General features: G+C 43.6%; 1 protein-coding gene across 4 annotated transcripts in view; it reads left to right on the forward strand.

Annotated features, from left to right (window-relative positions):
• ERBB4 (erb-b2 receptor tyrosine kinase 4) overlaps window positions 1-24976 on the forward strand; it is a 2403189-nt gene that overhangs the window by 1991150 nt on the left and 387063 nt on the right. For all 4 annotated transcript variants that reach the window (XM_029606129.1, XM_029606130.1, XM_029606131.1 and 1 more), the window contains one exon: window positions 20871-21056. In XM_029606129.1, coding sequence (XP_029461989.1) covers window positions 20871-21056 — 186 coding nt within the window. The remainder of the gene's footprint in view (window positions 1-20870; window positions 21057-24976) is intronic.

Consider the following 24976-nt stretch of genomic DNA (forward strand, 5'->3'; position numbering starts at 1 on the left):
TTAATTAAGTTTAACAAAGAACAGGCTGGTTAAACCTAAATCTCATTCGCTGCAGCTCCTGAACTGGTTCATATCCCTTTTTCCCTTTATTTCCCAATCTTATTCCTCTTAACCATACAATTCCTTCTTTAAATATTGAAAGACACAAAATTGGGGCCATCTGCTAGCTTTCTTATAAAAAGAAGAAATTCCCTTGCAATTAGTGTCTTGTTAATCTTTTTTTCTTTTACACACAAAGTAGAACTATTATGCAAATAGTCTGCAATTTGGTTTCAGATGTGCTTTGTTCAATGATGAGCAGTGATCTTCAACTCATCCCCAGCTTTTTCACAAAGTTTTATTTTTGAGGAAAAAAATGGTTAAAAAGAAAACCTTTAATGACACTTCATTGCTGCCTTATTTCTCTGCAGCTGGCTTTTGAACATCCTTTCAGTGTGCTACTTCCCTGGGGTAGATGACATCTGTATTCGAGAATTCAATTCCTTCAAATTTGCTTTCGCTTCTGGATGACAAATGAAAAGAAATATTCAGATTTTGACAAATAGCAACTGTTGTAAAAGACTCATGGGGATAGTTGGCAAAACAAAATACAAATATTTATTTACTCACTTTTAGATTCCATCATTTTCAAAGCGATTCATAACAGATCAAATTTCAATAAATGCAAGATACCATGCAATAAATGAATAAATGTGAACATTAAACATATAGGGCCAGATTTTAATTGCTACATCCGATTTTATAACATGCGCGTGCAGCCGCGCGCATGTTATAAAATCCGGGGACGGCGCGCGCAAGGGGGTGTACACTAGTGTACCTTGCACGCACCGAGCTCTAGGAGAGCCACAATGGCTTTCACTGTTCCCTCCGGCACCCCCCCACACACATTTCCCTCCCTTCCCCTATCTAACCAGCCCCCCAGCCCTACCTAAATCCCCTCCTATCTTTATTGTATAAGTTGCGCCTGCTTCCGAGCAGTCGTAGGTTGTGCACGCAGGTCAACGGCCTGGCCGCTGTGCCTGGAGGCTCTGGCCATGCCCCACCCCAGACCACCCGCCCCGCCCACACCCCGCCCCTTTTTCAAGACCCATGACATACGCACGTCCTGGGGCTTTACGTGCACTACCGGGCCTTTTGAAAATAGGCCCGGCCCGCGTAACTCACCCCCCCCCCACGCACGTAAATCTGTCTGGATTTACGAGCATAGGCTTTGAAAATCTGCCCCATAAGGGAATTAAATACAACAAATACATATAATAAACTAAAAGCCAGAATTAATAACAGTCTATCTCTAAAAATAATTAAGCAAACAGACCAGGTCAAATATCAAGTAAACTTTGCTGATTTGCTCTCACACCCTGCCCCCAATACATTTTTAAGTCTTTTAAATTCAGGGAGTCTTGGACACAAACTTAGACCCTGAAGCAAAGTATTCCAAGTCTGAAGGACTGTATAAATAAAAGAGATGTGCATTCATTTGAAACAATGCAAAAAATACAGGGGCGGATTTTAAAAGGAGCGCGAATAGCCTACTTTTGTTTGCGCTCCAGGCGCAAACAAAAGTACGCTGGATTTTAGTAGATACGCGCGGAGCCGCGCGTATCTGCTAAAAACCTGGATCGGCGCGCGCAAGGCTATGGATTTTGTATAGCCGGCGCGCGCCGAGCCGCGCAGCCTACCCCCGTTCCCTCCAAGGCCGCTCCGAAATCGGAGCGGCCTTGGAGGGAATCCTCTAACGCCCTCCCCTCACCTTCCCCTCCCTTCCTCTACCTAACCCACCCGCCTGGCCCTGTCTACACCTCCCCCTTACATTTCTCCGGGGATTTACGCCTCCCGGAGGGAGGCGTAAATCCCCGCGCGCGAGCGGGCCTCCTGCGCGCCGGGCAGCGACCTGGGGGCGGGTACGGAGGGTGTGGCCACGCCCCCGGACCGCCCCGGGCCGTAGCCACGCCCCCGTACCCGCCCCCAAAATGCTGCCGACACGCCCCCGAAATGCCGCGACAACCGGGCCCGCCCCCCGACACGCCCCCGACACACCCCCCCTCGGAGAACCCTGGGACTTACGCGAGTTCCAGGGCTCTGCGCGCGCCGGGAAGCCTATGTAAAATAGGCTTTCCGGCGCGCAGGGCCCTGCTCGCCTAAATCCGCCCGGTTTTGGGCGGATTTAGGCGAGCAGGGCTCTTAAAATCCGCCCCACAATGAATAAGGCCATCTTTGGTTTGTTCTAAATGGAATGAACTGAAAATGGCCTCCTATGGATATTTTTGTATTTGTGGAAATTTTTTTTTTTTTAAATGGGGCTTCTTGCAGCCATGGAAACCTCACCTATCCAGCAAAACATGTAATCAGGGCCCACACATGTCCAGCTTGGCCTCCCCTGCCCAGCTGGTACCTCCCCAGTTCTTTTTGACCCCCTACTCTTGGCCCTACCCTTGGCTACAACCCGCACCCCCCACCTCCTTACCCCCCCAAGTGACCTCCCCCCAACTGCCCATTAAACGCCCCCAGTGCTTCCACCCCCCTGAATAAATCACCACCCACCCCAACCAGCACGTTTATGCCAGCACTGCCCCCCCTGACCCAAAGCCCCACCTACCCAAACCTACGATACCAGCCTTTCCCCCATTGTCACACCATGCACACCCGCACCAACCTCCTCCCATCCCAATGCAATTGCCCCCCAACCACCAGACATCTCACCCTGTCTCACCCCAGATGCCTCAACCCAATCCCTACCACCCGCCATAACCCTCTCACCACCCTTACAATAATATCCCTACTACTCATCAACGCACAGTCTATCACCAAAAAAATCCCCATCCTTCACGACCTCCTGACAGACAATCACAACGACATCCTATGCATCACCGAAACATGGCTCAAAAAATCTGACACAGACCTAATCAACCAATTGCCACACGCAACTCACAACATCTTCTCACTACCCAGACCACAAAAAAAAGGAGGAGACCTTCTCCTCATAGCCCGCAAAAAGCTCAACATCACGTGCATCCCGATCACCTCCACACCGCCCCCTAGAAATAGGTCTATTTAAATCTAAAAACCTCCAAATCCTATTACTATACACGCCACCCAACTGCCTAAGTCAAAACCTCTCCACCCTCATCAAAACCATCTCATTACAGATTAACATGGACCTACCAGCTATAATATTGGGAGATTTCGACCTCCACATGGACTCCTCCCCACTACCCCCACCATGCAAACTACTCCTCGATACCCTGAATGCTCTGGACTTCAAGCAAATCATTCACTCCCCAACGCAGAAATCAGGTCACACCCTCGACTTGATCTTCATCAACAGCAAAATCTCAACCAACAACAGTCCACCCACCACCACCAGCATTCCCTGGTCTGACCACAAACTCATCCAGACCACACTACTCTTCAAAACTCACCACCCCTCACCAAGCGACCCCAAAAAATACATCCACTTCCCCAAACCATGCCCCAGCAATGTCATCGCCGAACACTTCCCTCATGCCCTAAATACACTAAGGGCTGGATTTTAAATGCCCTGCGCGTGTAAATCCGGCTGGATTTACGCGCGCAGGCATGCCTATTTTGCATAGGCCGCCGGCGCGCGCAGAGCCCCTGGACGTGCATAAGTCCCGGGGCTTCGTTAAAGGGGTGTGTCGGGGGCGTTCCGAAAATGACGCGGCGTTTCGGGGGCGTGACGTAGCGTTTCGGGGGCGGGCCCAGGGGCGTGGTCGAGGCCTCAGGACCAGCCCCCAGGTTGGGTGATGGCGCGCCAGCAGCCCGCTGGCGCGCGCAGATTTACATCTGCTTTCAGCAGGCGTAAATCTGCCAACAAAGGTAAGGGGGGGTTTAGATAGGGCCGGGGAGGTGGGTTAGGTAGGGGAAGGGAGGGGAAGGTGTGGGGAGGGCGAAGGAAAGTTCCCTCCGAGGCCGCTCCCCTCCCCCCCCCCCCCCATTTACATGTTCCCTACACAAAATCGCACCAACCACACTAGAAAAGGTGCCAAAACTGCATAGCTTTGGCACTGTCCTCCAGGAAAGACACCATTTTTAAAGGACTGGTATCTAGTTAGGAGCAAATCGGTATTGCTCTTGCCATGTATCATTCAGGATACAGAAAGTATGTGCCAGAATGGAAGCTCCCTGGCCCCAGCATATTTAAATGGCAAGAGGGTCTCTGACAGACACAGGTTGGGCCAGATCAGTTTTCTAGGGTGGGAATGGGAACCTGAGGTCCCAGAGAAGCCCAACTAGATAGGCCTGGATGCCAGAATTACATTTTGCTGGGTGAGAAGGGTTTCCAGGCCCTCGTGATGCCTGTTTTGTTTTTTTTTTCTTTCTTTAATCAATTTGGGGGCTTTTTGTTTTGTTTTCATTTAATATATTTTTTGGTTTGGCAAATAAATTGATCCAAAATTTCAAATTAAAAGGACTGAAAAACGAAAATACACCCCCCCCCCAAAAAAAAAAACAAAAAACAACCCCAAACCCAGAACAAAACATTTGGGGCTGTATATCCCTAGTAAGTAAATGAGTTTCCCTGTGCTGAGAAAGCCTAGCAATTAAATAAAAGGGACATGCTCAGAATGAAAAACATGACATAGTAACAAAAGATAGTAGATAGAGGCAGACAAAGACCAGTTGAATTTTACCGTTCACCCAGTTATTCTGTTCTGCACTCAGAAATGAATTTTCAAAGGGGTTTCACATGTAAAAATAGCTTATACTTATGTAAGTATGTAAGTGTAATTAGGTATATGCTCTTTTATCATTTCATGCAATTCTCTGTCTCACTTCTCTACCCCCATGAGAAACTCATCCTTGCTTTCCTTCCCTTACCTGCATGATACTCTCCATTGCTCCCATACTCCCATGATTGCAATATTCTGCCTTATTCCCTTGCCCCCTCCCACACAATGCTCTTCCTTGCTATGCTACCTTCTCTGTACAGAACTCTCCCTTCATTTCCTAACCTCCATATTATATTCTTGATCTCTCCACTACTCCCCTGCATGATCCTCTGTTTCCTCCACTCAGTCCTCTGTCTCTTCCTGCTTGATCATCTCTCTTATACCTGTATGATCTACTCTTACTCTTTCACCCACATGATCTGCTGTTACAGTTTGTTGAATTTTGGAATAAAGATTTTATTTTTTTTCCCCTTTTTTATTCCATTTTTTGTGGGTCCAATATTAAATACTTAGAATATCTAAGCTAATGTCCTGGTAGCTTGCATTGTTAAAAACTACATTCATATTTGTCTTTTAATGTGTATTTTGTGCAAATTGTCAAAGAGAAACTATTTTGCAACTGCTATTTATGTAGGAAACATAGGTGAACAAAATTAGAAATCAAATGTACAGTATGTCCATTGTTTTCCTTCCCTAACCTGAACACACTCACTGGAAAGTCTTGCTTTCATGTGGCTAAAAGTATGCACACTGTGAAAGCCCCTGAGCACTTCTAGACTTTGAACACAGTTTTCAGCCAAACCATTTTCTCAGGTAAATCACTCTTACCCACATAGGAAGCCAATATTCAAAGCCATTTAGTTGGATAACTCATAGTTATCCAGCTAAATGGTGAGTTTTGAATATTCCCTGCACTTATTTGGCTGTTAGCTGGATAAGTGATTATACAACTAAGATTTATCACACCCATGATATTTTCACATTGCAAGCTGAAAAGTGCCATGTTAAGCGCAGTCTATGCTTATATATCCTTATATATCCAGGGATACAAGAACACTTAGCTTCTGTAGAAAGCATCATTTTTTATTGATCAATATAAGTATTCTTGGGAGATGCTGGATGCCTTTTCTCTGACAAACTGACCAGCATCTCATTATATACATGAATTGATCCTTTTTTTTATACAATATAGTACTAGGTTAGAAAATTCTAGAAGTGCGTGACTACCCAGAGAATAATTTACATAGGTTGTCATGTCAACAGCATGGTAAATTTATCCCTAAGCTAACCCTGAGTATTTCTCCAAGGTGGGGCCCGTTTACCATCACTCTTTATATAGTCCTTTGTTCTGTTAGAATCTTGGTGGTCAGGGCAATTATCACATCTGAGGCAGTGTTTATAGATGCCCCTGAGAAAGAGTGCCTCCATAGTGTCATTATAGCCTGAAGCTCCAACCGTTGCCTTCTGCTTTTTTGTGATGCTATAATTAGGCATCACAACGTGGCACCAGCTTCAACTGCTTGTCCAGGTGTCCTGGAAATTCCTGCAGGTCAGGCTCAATAAGTCATTTGAAGTTCATACAGCCAAGACAGGCTAAGACAGCAGAGGATTCTGGGTCAGTTGCCTTTCTCCAAGTCGGTTCTCCAGCTCAGGCATATATATCAGCCCAGACAGGCAAGTCCATGGTTTGGGCTGCTCCTGGAGAGAGAAAGAGAAAGAAAGAGAGAGAGAGACTCTTTTTAAGGCTAGCATATAAGTAAACTATTTATACCACTATAGGAGGGTCAGCTAGAAACTTGAGGTGAGGTTTTGATGGTGGTCTAAGGTTTGGGGGTAGTTTTACATGCACAATCAGAGGTAGGAACAGCACAGTACACATCAGTGAAAATTTGTTGTGATTTAGAGTTGCTATCAAGCTTGGTACAAATCTAATCTTTGTGTACCTTTTTCTCACTCCAAATCACATCAAATCTTCACTGATGTGTACTGTGCTGTTCCTTCCGCTGATTGTGCATTTAAAACTGCCCCCCCCCCCCAAAAAAAAAAAAAAACCAACCTAGGCCACCACCAAATCCTCACCTCGAGTTACTAGTTGACCCTCCTACAGTGGTATAAAAAGTTGATTAATATGTGTGTCCACCAGAGGCTCTCTCTATCTCATGCAATGTTAACCACCCCTCATTTTCATAAACTCCTCCCTTTTGACTACATTTTTAGAATTTGCATACACATCTCTCAATATAATATTTATCGTATGTGTTATGATGTTATCGCGGATGTTAGGGCCCTAACGCCCGCGATAAGGCCCTAACGTGATTTGATGAATGACCCTGTTAGCCAGCTTACTGATATTTGGAGATAGCCAAATATGTTATTCAGCTCTCTACAGATGTGGCCGAGAGCAGGTTTCTTCCTCCTCCTACCCCCTTCACGCAGAGCCAGCACGTCTCAATAGGCGAACTAGATGGTCACCTAGGATGCCAGCTATTAGGGGGGTGACAAAGAGCAGCCTTTTGGGGCCATGAGTAGAGTCCATCCCACTTACAGCTAAGAGGAGTAGAGAGTCGGTTGGCCCTGAGCAGCACCCATCCTGCTCATGGCAGAGAGCAGCAGAGACTCGACAGGCTGCGTGCGGCGTCCATCCTGCTTGCAGCTGAGAGAATGTCTTGGCAGACCACGAGTGACGGCTTTGTTTGTGTGTGTGTGAGTGAGAGGGATTGAGTGTGTATGAAAGAGCAATGGGTTAGTGAGAGGGAAAGAGCATATGTAAAGGTGCGAATGTGAATGAGACAAGGAAACTAGGGGTAGCTTGTATAAAGTTGAACACCTGATTTTATAATATGCGCGTGCAGGTGCAAGCATTTTATAAAATTGGGGGTCGGTGCATGCAATGGGGTGCACAATTGTGCACCCTGTGCGCGCTGACACCTGCAGTCTTCCCAAGTCCTCTCCCAACCCCCTAACCTAACCTCCCTTCCCCTTCCCCTAACCAACCCGCCCCCTATCCCTGTCCTAATCCCCCCAAATAAATTATTTTACCTGCTGCACCTGCAGGCCGGCACGCAATTCTCCAACACAGCAGCAAATGGCTGCTGTGCCGGAGTCCTCTGGCCCCGCCCTACCCCGCCCCCTGGACCAATCCACCCCCTCCCCGAAGCCCCAGGACTTAGATACGTCCATAGGATTTACGTGCATAGGGCTTTTAAAATCTTCCCCTAAGTGTGTGAAAGAAAGGGCGCCTATCTGAGTAGATGAGGTCGGGGCTGGAACCAGTGGGAAGAGGGAGAGCAGGCACAAAGCAGAAGGTTCACATGGGGTGCCTCATACTCTTGCACCAGCCCTGCCTTCAAGGTTATGTATTGTGGCACAAACATGAGCAGTCAAGGCTTTCTCTTTTAGGTGCTTTTATTTACAGTTTCAAAACATCAACATTTCACATTTAAACCAACAAAATAGGGCAGGTATTTCAAGGGACTGCCTTATCCTGCTTACATAGTTTATCTTCACACTTCCCAAACATCATAATTTCAGGCTAGCTATTGTCAGGGGCTGCCTATTCCCTCTGTACTGACATAGTTTCAACTTCACAAACAGGTCAGAATGCTACAGGAGCTGCCTTCTCCTGGAGTACCAGGGGCCTGTCTAAATCTTCTAGGCCCTGATTCTTACCCTCAGGTATGGGATCCTCCCTGGCACCCTAATGCCAGCTTTAATCAGCTTTAAGATGGATTAGGCCAGATACCTGGAGCAGGTCCTTAAGGTATTCTGAGGCTCTTGGGTACCTACTCTGCCACAGGGATTTTGTAAAATGAAAGCCCCATCCCCATCCCCACCCTAACTCTCCCAACCTTCCAATACCTTGAAAATCTCTGATTTTCAGCCTGGATCACAGTACATTGCTACATTGCTGTGTGAATAGCAATGTTGGTAGCTTTGCTTTCAGTGTTAAATCTCCATAGCAATGCTTGAAGCGTCAGATTGCAATGTAATTGTTTATTAATACATGGATGGTTTTGGGAGATTGTGGGTAATGTTCCTTCTATGGTGTGTGCATGGTAAGCCATGCAAAGTATCTCATGTTGCCTCATACTCCATACTTCTGCTCACACACAACCCACACCCAGACATGATGCCAAAGTGGAAGCCATTCTATCGTTCCTCCTTGTTTGCCAGCCCTGTGAGCGTATTCAAAACTTGCAGGGCTGGCATATCCTGTTTGCTGATGTTGTGATGCATAAAGTCAGTATAGAGAAAGTGCCAGCCCTATGAGTTTTGAATACACTCACAGGCCTGGCAAACAAGCAGGAGCGGAGAAATTAGATCCTGTCCTTCACTCCCAACTAGGTATTCAGCAGCAAAAGCTGAAGTGGAAGACAAAGAGAGACCGAGGTGGATTGGCCTATCAAGCATGCCTCTATGAACTGTTCAAGCTGGTCATGTGGCAGCCAGCATTTCCTCTGCATTTGGTGCTTGCTTTGTTGTGCTCCCGTAGTCTGATGAGCATATTGAGAATGGCCTGGAAAAGCTACTGTAATAAATCTGCTCCCCAGAGGGGCAGAATTAGCAATCTGTAATAAATCACCCCACCAAGGGGAGGAGTTAGCAATCTGTTATGGATCACCCTGCCAAAGGGGAGGAGTAGTAATCTGTTCCATGCTGCTCCCCTAAGGGGAGGCGCTAACAATTTGTAATACTCCGTAGGCGGAGTTAATGATCTGTGGTGAGTTGGCTTCCCACAGAGTGGCAGTCTGTATAATACCGCTCTAGCAGTGTAAGGAATTAACACTTAATATAAATTGGTGAATCCCTGGGCCGATGGCAGATGACAGCGCCCCAGGCAGATATCCTGAGAGGGACCACCGGCTAGGCTGGAGTATGGAGACAAACACAGATAGTTCTTTATTAGACAGGAAGTAGAACCACCAGAGGTGGCAGTAGTGAGCTGATGTGCCCGGCAGGGCTGAAGTCCCTCAGATACTGGAATTGTGGTCTCTGGGTTGCTGAGCTGTAGAGAGAGACTATAGGTAGTGAGTAGACAGGGTATGCTGGATACATAACCAGTAGTAGATGATACACTCACAATAGTAGATATCTGTAATGACTTCTATGCAACAGAGAGTCTTCAGTATACTCAGGAACAGGAGCCGTAGGTGAATACTGGTTCCTATATGCAGTCTGGAATGAGAACTCACAATATCTGTGTATGAGATGGCTTCTGGAACAGAAGAGAATCTTTGGAGAGTTTTTGGAACATAGGCCCTCGTGGAGTGAGTACCGGTTCTTTTCTGCAATCTATAATAGTAGTTCACAAGATATAGATATGTGATAGCTTCTGAAATAGAAAGTCTGTGAAGGGTTTTAGGAACATGGCCCTTGTGGAGCGTGTACCGGTTCCTATCTGCAATCTGCAATAATGACTCACGGTCTCCGTACCTGCGATAACGTCTTAGACAGAAGACAGTCTTCAGAGATTAGGAACATAGGCTCTCGTGGAGCGAGTACCAGTTCCTATCTGTAATAGAACTCACAGTGTTCACGTCTGTGATCGCTTCCAGGTAGTAAGGAGTCTTCTGAGCATTCAGGGACGTAGGCCCTCGAGGAGCGAATTCCGGATCCCGTCTTAGCAATCTGAAATCAAGAAGAGAGTGGGACCCCTGAGGAGTGGGTACCCCTTGGTAAGTTGAAGAGGCAGAGCAGCAGTGAGAGAGTTATCCCCCCCCCCCTTGCTAACTCGATTCGTAGTTGCAAGCAAAGACCTTTTAAGTTGGAAACGGATGATGTCACTTTGGGGGGACGCCCCCGAGGTTCGCGCCCTTGCCGCTAAAAACTCTGGAGCGTGCGCCTTTACATGATCAGGAACATGGTGGATCCGCAGCTTCAGGCCAGCCCGGGGATTCCAGGGAGAAGTGGCGAGGAGAAGCCGCTGCAGCATCTGTCCGTCAGACCCGAAGGGAGTCGCCACACAGGTAGAGAGGGTGGAGTGAGGGCAAGAACAGGCATGAATACAACAGCTACTGGTGAAGCTCATTTCACCAGCATCAAAGAATGCAGAGTCTTCGGGCCTCTAGCAGCTGAAGAATAAGAAGAGTACCTGTGTGAATAAAGAAAGGCCATTGCACCTCAGCAGAGCCCAGGAAACTTGTGACAGAAGAAATAGAGGTTGTGGGCTGCTGGAGGATGAATGAGGATAGGCTGCATGTGAACAAGGAAAGACTATGGGCCACTGGTGGAGCTCAAGCCAGTAGCAGACAAAGAATGAACAAAATCTCCATATCAATGAGAGGCTATTGGCTGTTGGTGCAGCCCAGGCTGCCGGCACTGAAGAATGAGGAGAAGCTATATCACAGGAAGAAGGAAGGAGTGACAGAGTCTGCAGGCTGCCAGTGACTGAAGAATGAAGAGAGGACTCCTATGAGTGAGAGATAGAGTGTGTGTGTGTTTGTGTGTGTGTATGTGTGTGAATAAATTATAGAGCATGTTTGTGTGTGTGTGTGAGTGGGAGGATGTTTTTGTGTATGTGTCTAAGGGAGCCTGCCTGCCTGTGTGTAAGACATAGAGAGGGAACCATAGGGAGAGAGTGAGAAAGGGAACTTGCCTGCATTTGTGTATGTATGTATGTGTGTGTGTGTGAAAGAGAGAGAAAGATTGCCTGCCTGCCTGCCTGCCTGCCTGTCTGTGTGTTTATGAAAAAGTGAGAGAGGGAGCCTGCCTGCATCATTGTGAGTGGGAGAAAAGGGGCCTGCCTGCTTCTATGGGTGCTGGATAATGACCTATCCATCTAAAATCTAGCCAGATAAGTGGCTCATTATTCAAAAATTTGTTATTTAGCTAGATAATGAATGAATTTTCCAGCTAAATGCCTTGAATATTGGCCTCTATGTATATATCAAGAGAGAAGAGAAAGTTTGTGTGCACTATGCAGCAACCTCCTGTCCTCACCCCCATTGCAGTCTCAGAGCATCTGGAATTTCAATTTTATTCTTATTAGCTTTAATTATTGGTTTTATTTGATATGTTTGCTGTTTTGAAATATTCAATTAGACACTGATTTTCAAAAGCAATTCCATGCTTAAAAATGGGTTTTACACATGTAAATGAGTTTACCTGAGTAAGTGGGCTTTTGAAAATTGCTATAGTATATGTCATTGAATCGTCCATAGGATTTACCCACTTAAGTACACTTTACATGTGTAAATGACATTTGAAAATTGCTGTGATAGTAATTACATTTCCACATTTCAAATAACTTAATTATCACTGTTCCTGTGTAAACCACCTAGAAACTTTGATTGGTGGTATATACATTTTAAATAAATAAGACTCTTCTACTTTGAATGTCCTCTTTTGTATAAAATCTGTTATTATAAATGCAAACTTTTAAAGTTTGCCTGTGGTGTCTAATACCCTTGCACCGGCCCTGAAGAAATTAAACAAATATGCAGGGGCTTACTGGATGCAGCATTTAAAGACTAGATAGAGGATCTTGAATTTTGCTCTACATACACCAAGCAATTAGTGCAATGCCTGCAGAATAGGCATTATGTGAGCATAAGTCTTCTCCCTCATCAAAAGCAGTGAAATGGTATTCCACAGAAGTTGCAGATGTTTAAAATTGGCCACGATAAAGAGTAGTACAGTAGTCTAAGACAATGGTTCCCAACCTGGCGTCCACAAGACTATCACAGGGGGTCTGCCAGAAGAAAGACAACCAAAGTGCAACTGCTGAGAAATAAAGCAGGCTGACCTAACCTCTGAGGAGCTCTACTTTCTCCTGCTGCTAAACTCTTTGCCCATGCCAAGGAGAGGAAGATCACAACCTCAAGAAGCCCAAACTGGAACAGGGAAGAGTGTGGCTGATTGCCACCACAAGGAATTTTAAGCTATGTTGAGAGGCGGAAGAGAACTAAGCTGCCACCAGTACCTTAAACAGCCACTGCTCCACATGGCCAGAAGCAGCAGCAAGCATTTTTGGCTACTACTACTACACGTGTTCTTTCTGTCCTGCTAGCCTAACAGTAAGGGGAAAAAGCTTTACTGAGGAGTAGTATGGTCATGGTAGGGGTTGGAGGGTGAAACGTGGTCCAACCTCCCCTAATGGTTGGGAACTCCCGGTCTCAGCAGCTACTCACCAATGCATGCATTTAAATGCATGTAAAAATTAAAGAAATGCAGGTGGAGGTTTGCAGCTTTTCTGGAGGCAGAAAAGGGGTAAAGGGGACAGAGGAAAAAAAACCACAGTAAGAACAGCCTCAGGATGGAGAGGGCAAGAGGGGAGTCCATAGGAGTTAAAACACTTGGAAAATTCCTTAAGAGAGGAGGAGAGCAGGAGGAAGTGCTCTGAATTGCTTGCCAACTAATGGGTACTTTAAATGTGTGGCTGCAGCTTGATGCTTGTGATTTTGAATTTATATCAGTGCCTTGAAAATGCTGCTACAATATATTGCTGTGCTGAGATGTTGATATTCTTATTCAAGTGGGTCCTGTGTTGACTTTACTGAGATGGTGTTATATTTTTAGTACTGTTGTTGACTTATTTCAAGTTTAGTCCTGTTCTATATTTTACCTCGTTTAGTCCTGTCATTGATGGATATCAAGTTTAGTTCTTAATGAAGTCTCCTTCAGACATTGTCTGTAATTTTCCCTTAGACTGTTTGCTACCTTTTGAATGTGTTTTATCCTGCCTTGGGTGAATTTCTTATTCAAAAAGAATACTTGGGATGGGGCCATGGGGAAAAGGAAGGAGGGAGAGGACCATGGAAGGAGCAGCGAGGGAAAAAGGACAGGAAACCAGGCACTCAGGAAGGGGCCACGGGGCAGGGAAAAAGGAAATGCACTTGGGAAGGGGTTATATCAGGAGGTGTAGCACTCAGAAAGGGGGCCATACAGGAAGGGCAAGCAGGTGGCAGGAGGGTAAGCACTCAGGAGAGGACCAGGGAAGAGGACACAGGTGGAAGAGGATAGACAGGAAGGGGCCATGGGTGGGGGCAAGCAGGATGGAAGGCACTTGGGGAAGGGACAGGGCAGAAGGTTGAGCAATCAGAAAGGGGGGTCACAGGAAGAAAGAAGAAGCTTGCAGAGAGGAAAAAGCAGGACAAAGAGGACTCAGCCAAGGTCTGTAGGTAGACAAGAGGCAGGTGAGAGGGGAAGGCACTTGGAAAGGGGCCATAGCAGAGGTGGGGAGTCACATTCATGGAAGGCAAGGGGGAGAACACAGTTCATATCAGAGGCCAAAAAAGATATAGTTGTGATGGAGAAGGTACAGAGAAGGGCAACCAAAATGATAAAGGGGATGGAACAGCTCCCCTATGAGGAAAGGCTGAAGAGGTTAGGGCTGTTCAGCTTGGAGAAGAGACGGCTGAGGGGGGATATGATAGAGGTCTTTAAGATCATGAGAGGTCTTTAACGAGTAGATGTGAATCGGGATTTTCTTGGTGTTTGAGTACTTTCCAGGTTCTTGTGGCCTGGTTTGGCTTCTATTGGAAACAGGATGCTGGGCTTGATGGACCCTTGGTCTGACCCAGCATGGCAATTTCTTATGTTCTTATGATGATGAAGTACTGGCTTTTGATGTTTGTGCAGAGCACAAATTCCAGGTAATAGAAGTATATTTGAACAATGGATCAGGTCCTGGAGACCATGATGTTTTTGTAAGTTATATAATGAGGAGCAGGTAATCAAATATAAATATTAAATATATAAATAAATTCATAAAGGAAGATTCTGGTTAATGGATCTTTGGATAAAAGGACGGTGTTCTACTGTATTTTGTTTTTGGATATTTTGAAGGTTATAACATATGTTATCCGTATATCCAGTCATCACAACCCAATTTTTTGTAGGAGGAAAATAGTCACTAGAAATCTATTCTAATGGATATTTTTCTATTATTTTTATTTGTGATTTTCTTTTCTATAACAGCTTCTATTACCTCCTAAGTGTCTTGAAAAACAGAAAGGTTCAACTTTGTTAGTCTTTCTAAATTCTGCAGAATCTTGATAAGGCACCATGCAGGCGGTGCCTTCTAGTAACCATATCGAATTGTTTTACATGACGTGCATATTACAAATCACACCCCTTTCAGCTGTCAGCTCACTGTGGGAATCCTGTTACATTTTCACTCATTGTCATGTCAGCCCATTCAGTTCCATTGATTACATTACTAACATCTTTGAGGAGTCAGTATTCTAGCTACTGCAACCCCTTATATAAATTAAAGGGACCCCTTAACCTAGGTATTTCAAAAAGTCAGCAAGACTGAAATGCTATGTGAAAGTGATTAGCACTAAAATATAGTCTTATGTCCTCAGAAGATTTTAAATTAACCTTTTTTTTTTTTGCAATATGTGGAGCTTGGCCTGCATGATAGAAAATTTATTTATTTATTTATTTATTTAGAATTTTTATATACCGACATTCTCGATACAAATATCAAATCAAATTGGTTAGTAATCAAACATGTGCAGAAGTATCTTGAAATTTGGAAACTTAACATAGTAATGATGGCAGATAAAGACCAAATGGTCCATCTAGTCTGCTCAGCAAGTTCCTTATGGTCATAACTGCCACGTCATTCAGGTTATCCCTGTGTACTCTATTAAAGGTAGTAACTGCCATTTCATGCAAGTTACCCCCTGCATTCTGTTAAGGGTAGAAACATCAACTCCATGCAGGATACTCTCATGCAAAAAATGTTACACCTAAAGTTAACATGTTACCCCCTTTCTTCATTTCCAACCTCAAGTCTTTAGGGATCTGCAGTGCTTACCCCTTTTGAATTCATTTACTGTTTTCGTCTTCACCACCTCTTCCAGGAGAGCATTCCAGGTATCCACCACTCTCTCTGTGAGGAAATATTTCCTGATGTTGGTTCTGGAGTTTCATATCATGATTCCTAATTATACAGTTTCCTGTCCAATGGAAAAGGTTTGATGTGTGTGCATCATTAATACCTTTCAGGTATCTGAAGACCTGTATCACATCTCCCCTGCACCTCCTCTCCTCCAGAGTATAGATATTTAGATTATTTAGCCTCTCCTCATAGGTCTTACAAAACAGACCCCACACCATTTTGGTCATCCTTCCTCTGGACCATTTCCATCCTGTCCTATGGATATTTGGACTGGCATATTGGTATATTGTTTGTTTTGCTCCTATTAGGATGCAGCTGTATTATTCTCTTTCCTATAACATATATGTAGTCCCTGCTAGGAGCACATAAAATAAGAGTCCTGATGCTGGGGGGTTTATCTTGGCACTCTGTGGGTTAAAAAAATAGTTGGGTAAGATGTTGGATTGTACCAGGCTTAGATATAATAGTGTGCATTTGCCTACAGAGCAGGGAAATGTAAAATTATACCCTTTTACCCTCTGTAACCATTTAATTGCCCCCTTTGTGGAATTATTGCTCATGTCTGTCATTTGCTTCTTCCATATCAAATCCACATCTCTAGGATTCACATCTTTAAGATTCCAACTTATCAAGCTATATATTTTCTTCTGAGATGCCAGCAGTATAAAATAATAATGGATGAATCACAGGATCCATACTGCAGAAATTGTAACAAGCAACCTAATATATACACTGACCCTAAATCTTGATAGCAACAAACAAGTCAATTAGAGCTCCCTGAACACAGAGACAAAAACACAGCTCAACCCCCCCCCCCCCCGACCTTGATAAGCCAGGTAGTACTGACTACCTGAATCCATTAGCAATGGAGTCTGTGAAGGAGTGTCTCTAGAAACTCTTCTTAACCTCTACAGGATCAGGCATCTAGTCTGATCCACTTTAAAAGCCAGAGAGGGAGAGAGATAGCTCGGTGGGCAGGACCCTGATGAGGAAGAATTAGAATGTGGACCCAGCTGGGAACAGACAAGCCCCATGTCTCCAAGAGAAGGCAGCTTCTGACACTTCTCTGAACAAAGGTGAAAGCTATATGAGTTATGCTGCTGGATGTAAGCAGTTTACATGTTGTGAACACTGGTTATGTTGTAAAAGAAGGCTGGAGCTAGTGTGGCATATGTCCTCAGCCTAAGAAAGTTTACTTGAATATCCCACAGATCTTCATACTTGTAGATAGCTTTACCCATAATTCTCCTTAAGGCTTTTGATAAGAGACTGGGCTGCAGTGCCTAGGAGTAATCCTGTTATACAAGCATCTATCTTAACCAGCTGGAAAAGCCAGCAGGTCTTAAGGAATTCACCGAGAACCAGAGGAAGGTCATGGACCTCAGACTCCTTCCTCACTGCAAATCCTCTACTTCACACTCAAAATCCGGGCTTATATATCAGTGCTCTATTCCATCTAGAGATTTCTCACCTGGGTTTTTGAAACATTTCTTCATCTTACCCACATTTAAGAAGTTGCATAGAAAGATGACTGGATAAACTATTATTGCTTGTATTGTGTTTGGTGTTACATGCTCTAACTTGTTCAAAGTGCTGCTGAAAATGGGCAAGAAATATATTTTATAACTTACTATATCAATCTGCTCTTTTTGCAGTGGTGCTTCTGTCACCTGTACGATATCAGGAAGCTAAGTTGGAGGTTAGTTGGGTGAATAGCATTAGGAGAAAGCTTTGAGTATATTTAAGGGATATCACTACTTGCGTAACCTTTCAGTCTAGTCATTTTTAAGAAACTGGTTAGACTAGTGTCTGCAAGTTGTAAACCATAAGACGTTTTGCGATGTAATTTCACATACATAAATCTGATGTAACACACAAAGCTGCAGATTGAATACCAAACCCAGGCACTGAAGGTTTTTTGACAATTGAAGCCTTGCAATATCTTACTGAAAATGAAATGAGTAAATAGGAAAAGGCATAGATAAAAGTAAACCCCAAAGGTAAACATAGTCATTTCATAGGTACTGTATCCTCAGCTGTGATGATTTTGTCTACTAGAACCAAATAGCTCAATGGAAAAAAAATGAAGTCCAGTGGCCTTATGCTTCTTTTCTGACATTGTTATAGCTGCCTACTGATTATAAATAACCTGGATAGCTAGTTGTAGATGACAAGAAAATGGAGCACAGCACAAAACTGATTTAAATATAAAATAATTTATCAATGAATCATGAACTTTTCATTTTCCGATTTGTATCATTAGCATTATTATTAAAGCAACAAAGGAAAAAAATCTGTTTAAAATTATGATTGGTTATAATTGTCAGCACCAGAGTGAGCGGTGCAGCAATTTAGCAAACCAGAGTCCTGTCTTTCACATTTTTTGCAATGGATGCAAGTCTCATAATCCCATAAATGTACTGTATGTAACATGGAACCTCATAGAGGACCATTCTGAAAGGGAGTTAGCCAGGTAACTAAGTTCCTTGGCTAGATTCCTCTGAGTGAAAATTGTTCCTCTCATATCAGCTAAAAGTGCACACATGGTTTCTAGGGATGTGAATCGGGCTTCAGACGACTGAAAATATTGTCAATATTTTCAAAATAGTCAGAAATCGGGGGCGCCCCCAAAATGATAGGAAAACCCCACGATATTGATCATGGGGGTTCCCTTATCATTTTGGGGGAGGGCGGGAAAAACGGCACACAAAAATAACCCCTAAACCCACCCCGACCCTTTAAAAGTAACCCCTTAGCTTCCCCCAACCTCCCGATCCCCCAAAAAATGTTTTACAGGTACCTGGTGGTCCCATGGGGGTTCCGGGAGCAATCTCCCTCAATCTCCCGCTCCGGGCCATCCTCCCACTCCCGGGCTGTCGGCTGCCACTAATCAAAATGGCGCCGATGGCCCTTTGCCCTTACCATGTGACAGGGTATCCGTGCCATTGGCCGGATCCTGTCACATGGTAGGAGCACTGGATGGCTGGCGCCATCTTGTGCTCCTACCATGTGACAGGGGCTGACTAATGGCACCAGTAGCCCCTGTGACATAGTAAGGGCAAGGCTATCGGAGCCATTTTGATTAATGGTAGCCGATGGCCCGAGTGCAGGAGATCGCTCCTGGGCCCCCGCTGGACCACCAGGGGGGGCTAAGGGGTTACTTTTAAAGGGTCGGGTGGCTTTTTTGTTTATTGGCTCGGGCACAGCAGATAAACAAAACCGCGATCAGGCCCGATTGAAAAAAACCCACATGTGAATCGGAACCGGAATCCGAACCGATTCCGGTTCCGATTCACATCTCTAATGGTTTCATCACACACCCTCTTTTAGCCAGATTAAAAAGAGGTGTTTCTTGGAGCATAGTTAGGTAGTGAGAAGAAACAATGAATGTCAGATTGAATTTTCAAAGCTACATGCATTGTTGTGTCCCTATTCTGCTGCCTGCTGAAATAGCAAGTGCAAATAATGCAGGCACTTTATACCTACATATCTTTTAAGCAATTATCAAAGACAAACTTCCTGGGTAAATCAAATCAAGCTTTTTTTATAAACCACATTTATAAAAATGCATATAAAAAGGTGAAAAAACACCCATCACATATAAAACAGAAGACCACAAACATACTAATATCATACAAGTTAAAATAAAATAGGGTGGTTTTCCTATGAAAATTAGCTACGAGGTCCATGGGTTCCAAAATATCCATATAATTTGCAGCAATGTGGGCTACTGAAAATTGTCCCAAAATGTACAATAGAGCTTTTTTGGAGACAAGAATAAGAACTAGATAACATAACCTGAATCGTCCTGCCAAATGAGGTGGTGAAAGCCAGCACTTTTAACAGATATTTTGGCATGATTGGAATGAATGTGGAGGACTGTGGTGGGAAGTGGGTTAGGCGGTCAAATGGAAGAGATGAGGGGAGCACAGAAGGAAACTGGCATTGTGTTGCACATAGGAATTTATATCTTATCTACCCAAAGTGAATAATTTTAATTGGGAAGCCTGGACTGGCCAATTTGTTTTTTATCTGCCAGTATTCACTCTGGCCTGTATTTTAAAAGGCCTATTCATGTAAATCACCTTACACACACCGGGCCGATTTTAAAAAGGGCCAGCCGCGTGCATAAAGCCCCAGGACACGCGTAAGTCCCCTGGGCTTTGGAAAAGTGGCGGGGAGGGGGTTGGGCGGGGCGGTCCGGGGGCAGGGTGGGGTCATTTGCCGCTGTGCCACGGGATCACCTGCCGGCAAGGTGCCAGCACGCGCAACCTGTGCCTGCCCCGAGGCAGGTGCAAAAGGTAGGATTAAGGTTGGGGGGGTCTAGGTTAGGGCTAGGGGGCGGGTAAGTTAGGGGAAGGGGAAGGGAGATTAGTTTAGGAGTTTGGGAAGTTCCCTCCCAGGCCGCTCCGAAATCAGAGCGGCCTGGGAGGGAATGGGGGAAGGCCGCGGGTGTCGTCACGCACAAGTTGCACTAATGTGCACTTCCTTGCGCACGCCAACCCCCAAATTTATAACGTACGCATCGGCGCATGCATGTTATAAAATCGCGCATTCATGTGTGCGCCGGGTAGCGCGCGCACATCTTAAAATCTACCCCTACGGCCCAGATTTTCAAAAGCCTTCGCGCGTAAATACTTCTTACGCATGCCAGGCCTATTTTCAAAAGGCCCAGCCATGCAAGTAAGTCCCGGGGCTTTGGAAAAGGGGAGGGGCCGGGGGTGGGATCAGAGGCTCCTGGCACAGCGGCTATTTGCCGCTTTGCTGGGGGATCGCATGCCGGCAGGGTGTCGGCGCGCTCAAGAGATAAGAAAACAATTTTGGGGGGGTTAGGTTAGGGCTAGGGGGCAGGTAGGTAAGGGGAAGGGAGGTTAGTTTAGGAGGTTGGGAAGTTCCAAATTCAGAGCGGACTGGGAGGGAATTTGTCAAGGCTGCGGGCCTCGGCGCGCGCAAGTTGCACTAATGTGCACCCCCTTGCGTCGCCGACCCCCAATTTTATAACCTGCGTGCACGTGTTATAAAATTGCACGTCTATGTGTGCGCGCCAGGTAGCGTGCGCACATGGACGCGCGCGTGTAGGTCTGAAAATCTACCCCTATAGTACTATATGTGTTAGATAACCATATGAGATCCTTTTCAGTTCTATTGTTCCATGATTTCACACTTGCAGCAGGGAAACAAAAATATTTGATGTAGTTTGCAAGTTTTATATGGATTCTATACAGAAGAGGGAAATGGATCATTCCTTTTTATTTCATTAAAAAATAAACAAAAAACTGTAACACAGTACAAATGTAATATAACAAGTGAACATGTTTTTTTGCTTTCAGGAAGCCTTTATAATGGCGAGTATGGATCACCCTCATCTCGTACGACTATTAGGTGTCTGCTTGAGCCCTACCATCCAGCTAGTCACTCAGCTCATGCCTCATGGCTGTCTTCTGGACTATGTTCATGAGCACAAGGATAATATTGGTTCTCAGCTTCTGCTTAACTGGTGTGTCCAGATAGCCAAGGTAGGCTTTCATATTATTTTTTTCTTTTTGCAGTCCATAGAAAGAATTTGATAATGTACCAGACCACTTTCTCAACTAGCTGGAAACCTGTGAATTGTTTTTATAGCTTTTTACTAAGATTGAATGGCAGGTTGATAGAAAATCTCAATTCACGAAACATAAGTAAATGTTGAATGATGTTATATAATTACTGATTGCTAAACATTAAGATAGTACTAAAATGCGATGACAGAGTTTGCTCGCTTCTTATGACTGTATTCTGAGATGTTAGATACCTTTATTAAATTCTCTTCAACCAAGCCACAAGGAAAATTAACCCACCAAGGCCCCTGTACTGTCTTACTGCAGTAGTCTAATGTGATCAAACAGACCTCCAGAATGCAAGTGACAGAGCCCTTTCCCTAAGCTTGTTCACAGTAGAATTGTTCAGTTTTATGGCCAGATCAAAGATCACATGTGAAAGTGAATATGATTTTGCAAATGTTATGTGTCAAAACCTTTAACTTGATACCTTTTTATTTTATATTTTAGCAATTTTAAATAAAGTACCCTCAAGATAATGTTTAATGAAAATAGCAAATATGGAAAGAAAGAAATACTAATACAAAAGAAAGAAATCTGACCCAAAAAGAGGAAAACACATATTTATCCTTCATGCATATTTTTACATAGCCCTCAAATATATATGGAAGGCCCAAGAAAAAAACAAGGAAGTCAAGAGCTAGAATTTACAAAGAAATTAAAACAATTCAAATATCATAGCCACATAACATGGAGATCAAAAGCACAGATTATTTACATTCCTTAGCTTAATAGGCAGTTGCAGTGGAGGCTTAAACTGGAAAAGGACTTGCAGCTGCTACATTCCTTCAAGGTCATTTTCAAAAGCATTCACATGCTCCAGCAGCAACGCAGATGCTCACGTGTGGTTGTCCGCCGGTAAGGAAAACCGACGCTGATAAACTCGGCGTCGCTTTTCGTGACCAGTGTACCGACCCCCTCATTTAAATATTGGGAGCGCCTGGTGCGCATTAAGAGAGCTGGTACTGACTGTTTAGCGCCAGCTTTCTAAGCTACGTTATTGCATCACCCCCTTAACTAGATCTGTCTAGTAGACTTTAGGAGACTTAGGAGGCTCACAAGTAATGGTAACTATTTTACATCAGGCAATGACAATAGAATCAGTCTTGCAGCTGGGTTTGTCTGGCAGGCTGTGAAGTATTGTAAAACCTAAAAGCAATGACTAGAAGATCTAGTAGAAATGCAGGCATTTATATAGCTGTGTTTTGCAGGCTTCATGGGGGACCTAGAAGGCCAGATGTCCTGACAATGATCATACTAGTATTGCTGGCTATTTAGATTATTGCAAAGCTTTGTGGTTGGACATGGGAGGAGTGAATGCTGGAGTGAAGTAGGTGGGAAATTTGTATGCAATTCCACCCAAAATGGTGGAGTACAAAGGAGAGACAAAAAAGGCTATGAATTATTAGAATCGTACCTTTTCTAATTTAGATGCATATGAGAACATGTGATACAGTATTTATAGTTCTGATCAAGTTAGTGTTCCTGATTTAAAAAAAAATGTTGAAATAGAATAAATAAATTGAGATTTGAGAACAGGAGATGAAGAATGGATCAGATTTGCTAGAGTGGTATGTGACAGAATTTAAAGTTGTAAAGATGGAAGAAATAAGTGGATTGTGGGTTGAGCCAGTATATAAATTACTGACACATGAAATAGTAAATTAACTTCCAACAACCACATAGGACATTTAAAATCATTGTCTTCATTTTCTCCAAATGCTGTAGTCAGTTTCACCAGGTAACACTTGTAAATAGCCTGAATCTGATTGTAAAGAATGTGGCAGGTTTAGTATATGTACTTGAAATTAATTTTCAATGAAAAGCAACATTAGCAGTTTTTCTTTAAAAATTAGTGTAAATTATATATATTAAAAGTATCTGCGTACTTTGTATCTGCTCTTTTGTGCAGGTGGCTGAGGGATAAAATAGTGAATATACTTTTGAAAATGTCATCTACATGTACCATTTTCTACCTTTGACATAAATACACCCCCAGGAATGCTTCCTCATCTTCTGGCTCATAGTGCATGTATTATGGAAGTCTCCATATACTTTCATGTAATTCTACTTATTTTTAAAATGCTTATACATAGCTAAAACAAAGATATTGTTCCAAGAAGTTTACAAACAAAACATAAATCATCATGTATTCTTAAACCACAAAACATAAATAGAAATTAAATGATTGATTTTATTTATTTATTTATTTTATTTATTTTTAATTTTTATATACCGGAATTCCTGTATGCAATACAAATCAATGGCCACTAAGTAGTTTACTCATGATGAGCTTCTTCAGGTGTTCTCCTTTTCCTCAAATTCTGCCTCTTTTCATCCTTACTTATGAGAAAGAAGAGGAAGCCAAAGCTTGGGACTTACCCTGTGGTCCTGCCGATGCACCCTTCTTCTAGCCTGATAGATGTCCACCTTGTCCAAGGCTTTGTACTTTTGGAGACTGAGCCACTGGAGAGAACAGGAGAGGAAGCTATGCTCTTGCCTCCCCTTGGTTCCTTGGCATCTTTAAGCTCGGCAAATTGAATGCCTCCTATTAACCCGGCTACAGCGAGGGCTCCCCCCTTGTTGTGAGCAGGGTCACCAAATGATGATGATGGTGCAATGTTACTAGCAGAGAACACTGGGGAAGCAGAACTGCAGCAGCTTTTGGCAAAAACATCTCCAAGGGTGCAGGAGAGAGGCAACTACATAGCGAAGAAGATGGGAGTGCTGCTGGGCACTCTTTCAACTTAAGCTCCACAGCCATTTTTCAAACAAGTGAGACCAACTTGCTTTACTCTTGAATCTATTTGGGAAGCAATATTGGGTCTTAGTAACATCATTACACTCTTGTAGGAAAATGTGTGGAGTTGGATAATCAGATTCAGCAATTAGAGACTACTTCTTTATATTTGGGACACTAAATTGCTTCTGTTAAGGAAAACTGTCATCTAGCACAAAACATGGAACATCTTGAGAATATAATCAGAAATAAAAATCTCCTATTCACTGATTTTCCAAAGGTACCATCAATTTCTTCAAGAGAGATATTTAAGAAGTATTTAGAGGAGGTATTACATGTCCCAGAGAATTCCATTCCACCAGTGGCAAAACTATTCTATCTTCCTTATTATAAAAGGAGAGAAAATTAATTAATAGGGACATTTAAGTACTTTTACCACTTTCAATTGATCGGACTAATTCAGATGTTTCTGCTCAACTGGAGGTTTCAGACAGAGAAATGGCTACCCTAGACATTGGAACCAGATAGAGAGTGGCTGCTATATCTTTACTTTAGACATCACTCTGAAACCTTTTCGCAGCTAAAGGTCAAAGTGTTTCCTGAGGTTGCCAAAAAAAAAAAAAACAGAAGAAGCGGAAGCAATTTCTTCTTATGCAACCAAGGATTTCACAGCTGTGGGTATTTATATTTTATATTTCCCTGCAAATGTCTGAAAAGATATAGAGATGTTTCATATATTTTCTTTGACCCTTCCCAGCTGACTCACTTTCTTAGTTATAAAACTGATTAGTCTTGACCCTCTGCAATATCTCTATCTTAACTTTGCTTGAAATACCGGTAGTTCTAAATTAGATAAATGGCCAATGATAATTGCTGATAAATTCCTTTCTGTCTTCATAACCTTGGGTTGTGGTATTATATCCCCTCTAATTTGTGGACTAGACTTGGAACTGAGTGACTGAACATATTACTTTATTTGTTTCTTTTTCTTTTTTCTTTTCTCAGTTCTTGATTTCTTTTTCAAGATATTGTCTTGAATTTTCTAGTTGAAATTTATAAATAAAGAATTAAAAAAACAATACAATGATTAAAATTATAC

Source organism: Rhinatrema bivittatum, chromosome 6 (assembly GCF_901001135.1).
Source record: "Rhinatrema bivittatum chromosome 6, aRhiBiv1.1, whole genome shotgun sequence".
NCBI classification, from domain to species: Eukaryota; Metazoa; Chordata; class Amphibia; order Gymnophiona; family Rhinatrematidae; genus Rhinatrema; species Rhinatrema bivittatum.